This window comes from Pecten maximus, chromosome 12, assembly GCF_902652985.1.
Source record: "Pecten maximus chromosome 12, xPecMax1.1, whole genome shotgun sequence".
NCBI lineage: Eukaryota > Metazoa > Mollusca > Bivalvia > Pectinida > Pectinidae > Pecten > Pecten maximus.
The window spans coordinates 5047173-5061210 of NC_047026.1; the positions used below are offsets into that span (position 1 = coordinate 5047173).

Below are 14038 nucleotides of genomic sequence, written 5' to 3' on the forward strand. Positions count from 1 at the left end.
GGATGATTGCGGATCGGAGAGTGAATGTAATTTTATATACATACAAAGCTCGATATATGCCGCATACATGAAAGCCCCAACTCTAACGATTACAAGTATATGGAATCAGCATGGAAGGGGAGGGGGTGTCGGTGTATATATTATGTAATACATTGATATGCGTAAGAATATACAAAGAATGTATTTGTAAGTAGTATGCCGATGTTTATTCAAATGATCCCGGGGGGTCTGAAATGAATAAATAATAGTTACAATCATTGCGTGTACAAGTTTATATATCGAATTCATTTACTTTAAACAATGCTTAGCGTGCTCATGTATCTACATGTATATATAGATCTATACAATCTAATTTAAATATAGATGGTCATTCTCACTACGTTCATGTAACGTATTGAGAATGACCATCTATATTTTAATTAGATTGAGATCTTTAGCTACTACATGGAACTTGATTTTTGTTTGTAATTTTCCTACAGTTACGCTTATCATACGCAGTTACCGTTTCATTTTAGTAGTTACCCGCATCACTTTTCAAATTTCCTTTCTGATACCCGCATCATAGACTCGTAATTATCGTCATCATGCCAAAACTAACGATGTTAATATCATCTTAATTACACCAAGAATCACTAACTCATCGCTTCAGATTACATTTATTTTGAACCAACTATCGATACGCTTACTCAGAATGCCATATAAAGTTGAAAAACATTGATAATTCACATCAGTTAATACTCATAGTTTCCGCCCTCTGCCATATTGGATGCGGATAACTGCGGGTAACTACAGTTACTCGCATCAGGTTATCCCCCGTGCTAATTGCTGGACTCCACGGCATAGTCGGGATGGATTCTTTGTTTTCTGATCAGTGGACAATGAAAAGCCCAAGGATAGGCTCCTGGTGGATGGGGACCTTATAATTCACAAATTTGGTTGGCCTTCAGCCATAGAAGCTTTCTGCCTTTCATTGGATTTGGTTAGGCGGTTTTGGAGAAGAAGTTGAAGATGTAAATTGTTTACGGACGCACGACGGACGACGCACAAATATCAAAATACCATATACAGATTTCAAACCTGTAATTAGTTCTGCCATTCAGAACTGTGTGTTTTGGGAGGCTGCGGTATGCTTATGTTAAGTCTCCTTGTGGTAGGCCGGATCTTTTGCCGATTTAGAGTGCTACCTCACTGAAGCATACTGCCGAAGACACCCAGCAGCACACCCCACCTTCATTTTGAAACGAGAGTATCCACCGGTGTGTTATGCATGTGATGCTCAATTCACAGTGGAGCATTTTTTAATAAAATGTTCCGATTTCAAGCACATTCGTGATAAATACGTTCGAGTCCCGGATATGAAAACCCTTTTCAGTTCCGTGGATTCGAAAACAATATTTAGCTACTTGAAACAAATCGATCTATTTTATAGACTTTGATGTCTTTTATGTTACTCTCTTTGACGTTCTATTTATATCACAAAGTTCACATAGTCTATTCGTACATACATATATTTTGCAATTTTTAACCAACTTTTTTTTATCATAATGATCTGAATACAATACGAATGCTTTTAAAAATGACAAATTTTATCTGATTTTAACGTTGAAAAATAAAATAATAACGATAGTATATTGATTGGCCCTAAATGACCCTAGTTGTCGATGGGCCGTAAAACATAAACAAACAAACAAACAAACGGACGACGCACGACGACGGATAAAAGGCGATTAGAATAGGTGACCTAAAACACACATACGCACTCACCACACGCATGCATATTGGACGCACGGGAGGCCGTCCTTAAATGAACTTAGCTGTTGATAAGACGTTAAACAAATTAAACCAACCCAAACCAAATCCTTTATGAGCCAGTAGACCAAATTCATCCTTTATATTCAAGCGCCGTAGAATGGAAACTAAACCTATATTGGTATAATATAAAGGCAGATCGCATCAGATGAATCTCCCACATAAATAAAAACACGGAACAAAAAGTATAGCTGTAATAACGTTTGTTTAATTACTCAAACTGTAAGACATAGAAGCCATATAGGTCTGCATTGGAGCACGCATCCTTATAACCAGGATGTTATTTACCGACGGTACACAGTATTCCTTATCCGGATTGTCTACAAACGAAAACAAATGATCAGATAAAGATATAACGAATTCTTAGGTCATTCATGTAGACCAAAATTCCTTGGATTCAGTCCAGTATTAATAAATATATATAAAATGTCTTGGTCAATATTATTATATAGGGTGAACTACTTGGTGTCGTCAATTTACCAAAAAACCTAACAGCTAGAGATGATACAGTTCTCACTGTAAACCACTTACTATACATCCATTGGGGACATGCACGAATTATACGGATTTCTTCACAATTGCTTATTTTTGTTAACTGTTTGTGGTAATTTAGGTAGTTAAAGTCCAAGTCAACGTCATGTTTCAATGCAACATCTCCCCAACATATAGCTCTGTGTTCCATAGTCCCATCCCTCATACCGAAGAGTAGTGTGTTTTTGTACCAGAGTATTAATGGGTTAACGTTTCTAAGTTGTCCTAACTAATAGAGCTTTTGAAAGTTAGAGAGTCATGTTTATTGTGCCTTACCATGCCCCTTTAAATCGTGTTGTCTTGCTATCTTAGCCAGCAAGGATACTTGGTCCAAATTATTATTGTTCTCACCGACATGAAGACATTGATATTCCCGAAATTAACCACATGTTCACCAGTTTCCCCAACTGACCAGTCTTAACTCGAACCAATAGCTTATTTTTATCGTATTCTCTTTAAATAGGCACAGTAGAAATTGTAGCTTAAACGTAGATATTATTTGCTCCTCAATGTTGCATAAAAGTAGGAAGTCCTCTAACTTAAGGATTGGAGAAATAGTATTGTCCTTGTATAGATAAGGGGATATGGTCTGCAGCATCATTGGACAACATGCACTGAAAGTGGTTAAACTTAAAAGTCCATTACCCCAGAGACAGAAGGATGGGAACCATTAGTGCGCCATTGCATGGTCGCACGGGGGCGTCCTTAAATGACCTAAACTGTTGAGAGGGCGTTAAAGAAATCAAACCTAACAAAAACCAAAGAATGTTCGTCAGAGGTGACTAAATTTGGGACATTATCATTTCCCTTCTTTCTTAACAATTCAATTGTTCCTAATGTCTCCCTTGCCGATGCTTCAATTTTGGCCTTTAGTTTGACATTGGCCCCTGTGAGAAAAGCTTTTGTTTTATGTTCCCTGGCCAAGACATACTCTTTACAAGAGACCAAAGGACCATAACGGTCATCTGACTTCCAAGTATATATGGTGGCACTGTTGGCCATGGCGGCCATTATGGATTTTGGACCGACAAAAAAATAATAAACACTTGGTAAGGACCAGTTCAGGATCATTTCAGGCAAGTTAGAGCTGAATCCAACCGGAAAAACTTGCAAAGTTTGAAATAGGTGTTCAGAAAAAACCATGATTGCAAAATCGCTGCAATGTCGAAGTTTTTAAGATGCCGAAAAATACCACTTCCTTAACAGCTTCACCAACTTCCAGTTCAATGGCACTAGTGGAACTTGTGAAGTTTAAAATGTGGGCAATCTTGGATTTCAGACCGACCCGAAAAATAACAACACTTAGTCCGAACCATCTTGGGATCCTTTCAGGTAAGTAAGTGCTGAATCGCACTAGAAGAACTTGCGAAGTTCGAAATAGGTGTTGTTCAGAACAACAATGATTACGCAATTTTAATACAAAATGACCGCCGTGGCTGTCATGTCAAAGTTTTTACGAGCCCAAAAAAAACCCACTTTGTTGGCTCCCCTTTCTTAACATCCTCATCAATTTCCAGTTCAATGGCAATGGCACAAGTGCATTTGGTTTGGTTTGGTTATTTTGTTTAACGTCCTATCAACAGCTAAGGTCATTTAAGGACGGCCTCCCGTGCGTGTGATATGCATGCGTGTGGTGAGTGCGTATGTGTGTTTTTGGAAGCTGCGGTATGTTCGTGTTAAGTCTCCTTCTGATAAGCCGGAACTTTTGCCGATTTATAGTGCTACCTCACTGAAGCATACTACCGAAGACACCCAGCAGCACACCCCAACCGGTTACATTATACTGACAACTGGCGAACTAGTCGTCCCACTCCAAATATGCTGGGCGCTAAGCAGGAGTAGCAACTACCATTTTTAAAGACAGTGCAACTGGAGAAGAAGTTTAAAATGTGTTGTTCAAGATGGCGGCCATCTTGGATTTCTAACCGACCCAAAAAATAACAACACTTGGTCAGGACTTTCTCAGGATTATTCCAGACAATTTTCAGCTAAATCCCACGATTGGAACTTGAGAAGAAGTTTTAAATGTAAAAAGTTTACGCACGGCGGACGGCGCACAACGACGGACGAAGCACGATGACTAGAAGTCATCCCTTCGGGTCAGATGACCTAAAAATGGTAATTGCTATTCTGCTTTGCACTCAAGCATTTGTTTGCGCGTTGTCAGTATAATGTATTTTAATCTTAATGAACCAAAAAGTGAAAAGTCTGTTTAAAAGGAAGTGTCAAATCCGAAACCGAGAATTGTTTTAATACATTTTAAATGCAAGAGCTTTAGTACAACGGATAAAAAATGAATGTGAACGATAGGGGGCCTCTTGTTGGAAGATTTCACGAATATTGATTTGATAATATTTCAATCAATTCTTTTCTCATAAACGTGTTATCTTTGCGTATATCATACCTCTGTTAAACGCTGGGAACATCTTTGGGACTCCAGTTGTTATGTCGGAATACTCCAGGTAGTCTGCCCCTAGATCGTCCCGGAAACAGACGGTGAAGTGGTGTTTCTCCCGGAAGTGGAGATCAATTGTGCCTGTAGGATAATTCCAGTAGATTGTACCGTTTTTGCAGGTCATGTCTACGCTGTAGTCGGTGGGTCCGTTGTCAGGGTGGTTGATATGGGCACTAGGTAAAAATGAATATAAGTGATGCAACTATATTTTTAATATACCAGTTGTGACAATGGAGAAAAAATTATTATTTATTTGAAATCTGGAATTCGTTGGCAACTGGTCATAATCTTGGAAATCTAATGAGCTAATCATAACTATTATTACGAAATATTTAATTTTAATTTAAGTAATATTGTACATCTTTATACCACTTTATATCAAATAAATTTTATAACCACGTCGATCGCTTCAAATACATATGTATGTCATACAGCAGACCATTTTAATTACTAGTGCTGGGAATCGCCATGATATTGAAGATCGATTATCGGGCTGTCAAAATCGATCGATAATCGATTATCGGTTTGAATACGTGCTAAATATTGTTAGACTGACTATTCGACCAGTATTATTTCGATGTAAATGGAAGTTTACTTAGCAACTTTGGAACAAATTGAATGCATACTAGATCTAGCGTGAATATGATGAGCATTTCTGAAATCAACATTTACCGATAGACCTTCATTTTTGTTGTCTTTCAATCACGGACGACTGACAGTGACACGAGTCTGACCGTGCATATACAAGCAAATCAGATTTGATTACTCTAGTCAGTATGCATTTTGGATTAAAAAGAATTTTATATGGTTATCAATTGATATGACATGTTGTTGTTACTATGTTAGTGAAGAGAATTCATTGGAAGTTGATCCAAAGTTTGTTGTTTGTAGCAAACGAAAGTGTTGTCTGTGACTTCGTAGTCGCCATATTTACGTGTTGTGCGCATGTGACCTCTGCGTGACCTATGACGCACTAATGCCTGACCCGGTTAACGGGCTTAATTATATCTGGAACAGTACATGTATCGGACAAGACACAAACATAAACGCTCTTACAACCAAAGTGAACAAACACTGTAATTATGAATTTAATCACAGTCATTTTAAACAAAACATCGATTAAACAAATGCATGTTGTTTCTTCAAGACGCTGCCACGGACGCCAGAAAATCGAACTAGTGTTAATATGAACTATCAAACACATCTACAGGTACGAATAGTCATTCAAACAACTTAAAATTTCTGTTGAAGAAGATGAGTTTGTCCACGTTTGCGGGAGTCAGGGAAGCACGTTTCTTTGTAACGATATTTCCAGCGAGACTGAATATACGTTCACTGGGAACGGAAGACGCTGGGACGGCTAAAAACCTCTTAGCGAGTACCGATAGGGTCGGGTACGATACAGATCTAGCCTTCCACCACATTAGGGAGTCATCGGTTGAGGCTGTTTCACTGATGAACCGATCTACCTCCCTTGCAATAATCTCAGCCTCGCTATACTTCGCTGGCTCTGAAGCGACAACAACAACGTCATCAAACCAGTCCATTGAGTCAGCTTCGCGTTTAACCATTTTGGCGGGTGGTTCGTCAGCGTCATCGCGATCTGATGGAGACAGGGTGGGGAAAGAAGGGGCATTGATTTCGTCATCATTGGGTTCCAATTTTATTTGTCTAGTATTTGTTTTTATTTCAGCGGCCGCGTCCAGTAGCTTTCGTCGAATGAGTGTTTTTTCTGCAGGTAGTACAAAATTGAGTTCTTTGAATCTCGGGTGTAGTGCACTCGCGAGTTGTAAAACGGATTTCGCGTTCTCGCTAGTGTAGCGATTAGCAAGATTTTTTGCCATAGTTTCTTTCATTTTTCGTATGGGGACGTCGTCATTGTCCTCGATGACTAATAATCTATCGATCTTTGCTAAGAGCGGCAAAACGGCTGGGAGAGTCGGATCAGACTCGCTCGAAAGCAACACCGTCGCGTGTTTAAATGGCTCCAAGGGCTTGATCATTTTCTCCACTAGACCTTGTTCTGCGTAAGTGTGAAGTAGTTTGGCATCTAGAGATCGCTTAATTAAATTCTCCGCCAAGGTCGCGTGCAAGGCGGGTGTCTGTTCTAACAACCTTGACATCATATCCAATGTACTGTTCCATCTGGTTGATACGTCATTAACTAATTTATGTCCCTGACAATCCTTTGACAAGAGAGCCTTCTCTTTTTCTTGTAGAATGCCGGTGGCCAACGGACTTTTATGAAAAAATGACAACTTTCCGACCCCTGGCAACAAGTTTTTGAATCCCGTCAAGGGCAAGTGACGATCGTACAGCTAAGTTGAGGTTATGGTCCACGCATGAAACACGAGACCAGTCTAATATAGCAAATGCTTTAGTTTCATTGGCCGCATTTTCGGAAACAGCGATTGGAATCGGGAGTTTCCAGTCAATACGTGCCTCTTCCAGGCTATCGGCAATGGCCTGGGCGGTGTGCTGGCCTTCAACTTTTCTCGTTTGTAGGACAATACTACGGAGATTAAAGTCATCCGTAATGTAATGGCATGTCAATGTCCCATAAGATTCTGTACTGGCCGATGTCCACATGTCGTGAGTAATAGCGCAGGCATGGACAGATCGCAGTTCATCCTGGAGCTTTTCTTTGGTTGTATCATAGAGTTTTGGGATTATGTTTTCCGTAAATGTTTTCCGACTTGGCACAATATACTGGGGTTCTAATGTCTTTATCATTTCCCGAAACCCTTCCCCTTCCACAACATTAAGGGGCCTAAGATCCTTTACGATGAACAAGCCAATGTTTCGAGTTATTTCATCAACGCGGGACGATGTTATTGGTTTTGCGTAATTTTGTTTCATTGTTGTCTGCTGAAGGGTTTGTTGAACAACAGCTGGCTTGTCGGATTTTAATTTTTGACCGTGGTTTTTCATCAGATGGGTGTGGAGATTTGTAGTGTTGCCAGTATATTTATATTCGCTATTACATATTTTGCAAATGGCTTTGTCTTTCAAAACTACACTGGGGGCGTCTCTCTTTTTGATCTTGTAGAACCCAAAACATTTCCAAACAACTGATTTTGCTTTTCCAGGAAAGTTAACCAATTCTCTCTCTTCTTCTGTTTGAATTACGTCCGCCATTGTTACTTAATCAGTGTAAAAGGTCATCAGTATATGGCTAATTAGTCACCCTGGAAACGGTTTTTAATTAGGTCCGACCACGTGTTAAATAAATTCCGGAAAGTCCGGATTCCGTCATATATTAGCAAATTAGTATAGCCTTGTACAAAACGCTGCACCGACCACGATTACGTAAGGTAGCTACAACGCTTGAATGCCGGCGTGGTTCAAGCGAGACATAACAAGCACAAGCGAAATGGATGTTTTATTTTGGTTTATTGAAGATAAAAGCATTACAACAGTACGTATCTGAATAACTTCGGCCATTCAAATTAGAAACATATGAAACGATCTATTCATAGCCAAATTTCACAATCGATCTTTTAAGTGCAAAATCGATTATCGAATCGATCTTGGGTCCAACTCGATTTAATCGATGTTTCCGGTTATCGGTACACCACTATTAATTACACACAATACCTGAACATTAGAGCTGTATATCGCAAGCTGGATAGCGATACGATACGATATCATGATATACGAGAAGCTGATGACCTATCAGATATCTGATATTCCATCGTACACTAGTCATGTTTTGTTTGTTCAGTTCGGTTTAGTTTGGTTTACCCTTTTTAACGTCCTATTACTGCCCTGCAGGTAGGGCGTAAGAATTGTACCTGCTGCCCCCGTTGCATGATCGTAAGAGGCGACTAAACTTGGGATCTTATCTTTTCTCTTCTTTCTTAACAGCTTTCTTCTTCCTAATGTCTCCTTTGACAATGCCTCACTTTTGGCCTTTAGTGGAGCGTTCGCCCCTGTGAGGAAGGCTTTGGGTTCTGTCCCCTGGCCGAGACATAACAGAGTCTTTAAAAATGGCAGTTGCTGCTCCCGCTTGGCGCCCACCATATTTGGAGTGGGACCAGTCGTCCTACTCCAAATATGCTAAGCGCTAAGCAGGAGTAGCAACTACCATTTTTAAAGACTCTGATATGTCTCGGCCAGGGGACAGAACCCAAATTCTTCCTCACAGCGGCGAACGCTCAACAGTGTTAAATAATTTTAAATATTTGAGATACAAAATGTTTTTCATTATTGGTAACTCACAGTACAATGTAGTATACTTTAATTAAATAGTATCAAGTGAATACTGACAAAGCTTTGTGTTTATTTTAACACTAGGTAGCAGTTGGTTTGTAAGGTTTAATAGACAAGCGTGCACCAAGTTACCAATACTTGTATCATCATTAAATTACGAGCACTTGTGCCTCGACATAATACGTCAACACTATAATTTCAGCGCTATCGCCAGGGGACAAGCACGACCACACCGCTGCAGCAGCTTCTTAGGACACACATACATCACACACACAGGATAGGCCGTCTTGTAATGATCTTAGCGGTTGATAGGAAATTAAGCAATACTAAACCGAACCAAGTGTCAAAGCAAGTGTTAAGAGGCTTAAAAGACCACCTAAGTGAGACGTGGCGTTACACCAATACAGAGTCCAGTAAATAGTTTGATGTTCGTTCACATTGATGTTTATGATGACTTAATACTTACTGGCCATTCTCTGGATCCTGTGTACAGCGGTCCTGAAACAGAAACCTTCTTGGAAGACATGTCACTACGCCCAAAACTACAGACACTAAAATAACTCTAGATAGAGCCATCTTGATAAATGATCATAAACGTACAGCTGCCACTATACAATTACATGTCTTATCTATATTTTAACTGGTTACCGCCGGAGTGTGGAGGTCAGTCATATTTACGTAGATTTGTGTAACAGGTAAACTCGTGTGTGATATGTAAATTTTACGTATGTCATAATCGTGAGGAAAATACACTATGTATGGCGTACAATACTCATAGACACGGTTACTTTGATTTGCCGCGACATCCTACATGTTGAGCACGAGAACTACTACAAAACTGCATATCGTAACTCCAGTTAGGAGTTTACTTAAATATGACCTGTAACCAGATATTATGGATATCTAAATATTTCTTTCGATGTTTAATCCTGGTAATGTTAAGGCTGATTCGGCACCATAAATAATACTATTTCTTTTATGGCTTAATGAGACAAGCATCACCGATATTCAAATTACATCACCGTGGATATTTATAACAAAAAAAATCATTACTTATTTTTTTTGGTCTCGCGCTTATCGAGACTATTGTAACTCTTTCGACGGCGTCAACATTTCACTTTAAAGTGTTGTGGTTAGATGCATTGCTCATACTTTCACTTACGGAATATTATCTGAAATGTACGACTCACTGACTCTGTTCTTAGCTAATTTCCTCAAAACTAGCAATGCTATTCCAACCAAACCTGGAAAATAGATGAATGGTTGAATGTACGTTTTAACACACCCTGTAGATATTGTAAAAAAATTCTTAGTTAGCTTTTTGGTTTAAAACCTTGATTTATGAGTACTTGATATAAAGTCTTAATTGTTTCTCTAATTGACAAACTAGAGTCAAATGAGAACAAAATACTATACTATATCACAAGTATTTTCTTCTCGAATTTGAAATAATGATTAGTGCAGATTTTGAGAATTAGTTTGCTTTACAATTTGATTTTTTTCAAATTTTCTTATGCATAAAGTTTCACACCTGTCAATAACGTGTTATAGAGTGCATCGATACTTTCGAGTGGGGGTTTCTGTTTGGCTTTGTTGCTTTGCTCTGGAGTCTGCGTAAAATTTTGTATACTGAACAATTGGGGCATGCAAGGCATGCGATTCTTGTTGACTCAATTTAATTACAATCTAGATGGTCATTCTCACTATGTAACGTAGTGAGAATGAACATCTATATTTTAATTAGATTGTTGTTGACTAATCTCTTTATCTCCCCCGATAGTAAACTTTACCCTTATACTTTCGAGAAGCTTTGCTTTGTGTTATGTGTAATATTAAACAGAAATTGCCCGGTTAACTACCGAATAGAAAAAAAAGGTATCATAGAGCGTAATAATACTGTAATTGAAACATATTGAACCACACTCGTCTGTTAAATGTTCATCAATATACGTTAAGTACCTTCGTCAAATTTCAGATTGATCCAAGGGTACCTCTCCCAAGGTGAACAGCGGTCTGGACCCATATTGGGCCACCCATGAGCTACATTTGTTGCACGGACTCTTTTATGCATTGAATTGATCAGAATATTTACCCCCCTCTTTGGTAAACGGTTCTATTTCTAATCCAGAGCCAACATCAACAGAGCGATGTTATCCGTCTGTCCTATTTTAATGTTCTATCGCGACAACAGTGGAGGGATAGCGTACCTGTATTCTCTCTCTCTGGATAGCTTATTGATATTTGGTTCATGTAGACAATCACGTCATTTTAGTTATTCTCACTAGATAAACACATTACTGCGTGCTGCATGTCCTCACCTTTACTATTTGCAGTTTCTCGAATTCGGTTTCAGTTGTTATTCAGCACTTTTCGTTTTCAATCAACTATGAATAATGAATAAGATTGCTTAGGGGCCAAGTGGTTAATGTGTTCTGACAATTTATCACTAGCCCATCCACCTGTATATCGCGAGTTCGAAACCCACGTTGGACAGTTGCCTGGTACTGACTGTAGGCCGGTGGCTTTTCTCTACCTCCAAAACCTGGCACGTCCTTAAATGACCCAGGCTGTTAATAGATTTAAAGAAAATTAACAAAAACAGCATTATCTTGAGAGAACGAATGGATTGTATACTTTGAATGAACACGCTTAGATTATCAACTTAGGAATACGATTCCGCATTATCTACTTAGAAAGAAAGTGTCATCATTAACTCATCATAAGTACTGGAATAGCAAACCAAATCAAACATAAACACTGGTCAAGTAAGCAGAAATGTTACTAACGAGACTAGCTAATCATTAACATTGGTAAGATTCAATTAGCATACATATCTCTCAGTCAAGTTATGATCTCTTTGCTGATTGTGTAAGCAAGGATAAGCTGCTGTTGCAGAATAATCTGCTGTGTCCTTGAAAAGGATATCTGTGGCATTGTCGATTTTTTTTTTCTAGAGGAGGTGATACTTTTTACGAATAGACATAATCAATATAATTATAGTTGGGACTCGATGACTATATCCACCTTTCGTCCGTAAACGTTATTGTACTGTTATTTGCAATATTTCTTTTTAAGAAATAGTTTGTAGATATAACTTCCTGGTATAGAAACTGCAAATTTTACCGATCCTTTAAGTGAAAGTCGTCCGGGGAAAGGATTGAAAAATAATTCTTAAATTAACATTTTAACGGGTGTTTTTTTTTTGCGTATTTGCACAGCAGTCTGATCTCACTCACTTTCAACAATGAATCCCTACCCGCCAGTCAAAAGTTTAAACGTATATTTTGTTGGTTTGATAATACAAACCGGAAGTGTAAATATATACTTGTACATTTACATTCTGTTAGCTACTTGTTGGAAGATATGGAGATATTAGCCTGCAACTCGACTGGCAAATAACACAATTGTTTGATCACTGTAGTATTGATTTATTTCAATATCGTAATTGATAAGAAAAGGAAGCCATGTACGCGTGGAACGGAGCGTGCATCTTGATGACTAGATTACTGTTCACCGACCCCAAACAGTATTCCTTCTCCGGATCATCTGTAAAAGAATAATAATGCTGTAAAAATCGAAGCTTATGTCTTTAAAATTCGATTTATCTGTTTAATTCATTTATTTGGTTTGTCCTAGCAAAATCTAAATTCATTAGATGAAAACACCTAATTAGTGTTGCGGGTCGATTCGCTCGCTTGCTTGTTCGTGAGATGGATGCCATAGCATGGAACAAATGCTTCATTGGCAAAGCACCGGAATAGAGTAGTTTAATTTTTAAATTTAAGTGAATGTTAATATTTTAATTAACATTTAAGGGTTAATATATTCATAATTTTCTCTTTATCAGGCTTAATACATCATACACTCAGACAAATGTATATTTCTTTTTCAGACCAGTCTAGAAGCATAGCATTTTATAAATAATAAATTGGTTGGAAATGCTATAACCATCAATGATGATGAAGATCAAATACCTCCATGAAATAGTGTTGGAAACATCTTGGGTACTCCAGATGTTATGTCCGAAAGTTCTAGGACTCCAGCGCCTATCTCGTCTAGAAAACAGACAGTGAAGTCGCACTCGTCATTGAAATGGAGGTTGATGGTGCCAATCGGGTAGTTCCAGTTGATACTGCCGTTTTTACAGTGCATGTCTACATTATCATCAGCTGGCGCATTGTCAGGATGGCGAATACTGGTTCTAGATGAAAATACTGCAGAACGTTAGAGCAGTAACAAGGTACCAGCCCATTAATAGCTTAGTAAGAACTTCGAATTGAATTTTGCTTACATCACCCATTCCTGTTCAACATAATGTATGCTGCGTATAATCAATGCATTAAAATATTATCTCCTTAGCTGTTAATAGGACGTTAAAAAAATAAACCAAACCAACCAATCCTAGCAAGAAAGGTATATAATTATCACTTTTGTTCGTTTTCAATAATATGCATGTCGTTTGCAATAAATAAAATCACTAAAGAAAGAAAGAAATTAAAAATTTACACGCAAAGTATGTTACGAACTCCCGCTGATTATCTTCAATATGGGAAAGAATATGGGACAGTGCCACGTCAAATAGTTTATCGATCAATGAATATCTTTACGTTGCCATTTAAGCTATCATTGCTCCCTGACCTGACAGTCGTTATCCAGATTGTTGATATTTTAGAAGATATGCATACTGGCCATTTTCTGGGTTCTGGGCACATCGATCATCTTGGAATAAGAACCTTCTAGGAAGACAGATGACTCCATCTAAAACTATAATAACAATAATTAAGTGTGTCAGTGACATGTCGATCGTAGTACAGATATACTGCTTCTCTTATCTTTATAAAACGTCTTACTATATCGGGCTAGTAGGTGCAACAGGTTATCTTGAGGGAAAGACATATTTTATTATGATTGTTGTCAAAATTATATGTATGTCGTTTCAGATATTTTGCAGAGGAAATGTCCAAAAACACTGTTTATAGCTAAACACCTGCAGCTGCGAAGAACCGCTTCCTGTCATCAGACCGCCAATCA

General features: G+C 38.4%; 1 protein-coding gene and 1 pseudogene across 1 annotated transcript; both read right to left on the bottom strand.

Moving 5' to 3' along the window:
• Window positions 1-5655: 5655 nt before the first annotated feature.
• Window positions 5656-7855, bottom strand: LOC117339904 (annotated as a pseudogene).
• A 4566-nt stretch (window positions 7856-12421) lies between these two features.
• On the bottom strand, window positions 12422-13822 carry LOC117339317. The gene is made up of 3 exons (XM_033900845.1): window positions 13693-13822; window positions 12982-13208; window positions 12422-12553 (listed from the first exon to the last, which is right to left on the bottom strand). The coding sequence occupies exons 1-3, from the start codon at window positions 13803-13805 to the stop codon at window positions 12441-12443; spliced, it is 453 nt and encodes a 150-aa protein (XP_033756736.1). The 5' UTR covers window positions 13806-13822; the 3' UTR covers window positions 12422-12440.
• Window positions 13823-14038: the final 216 nt, after the last annotated feature.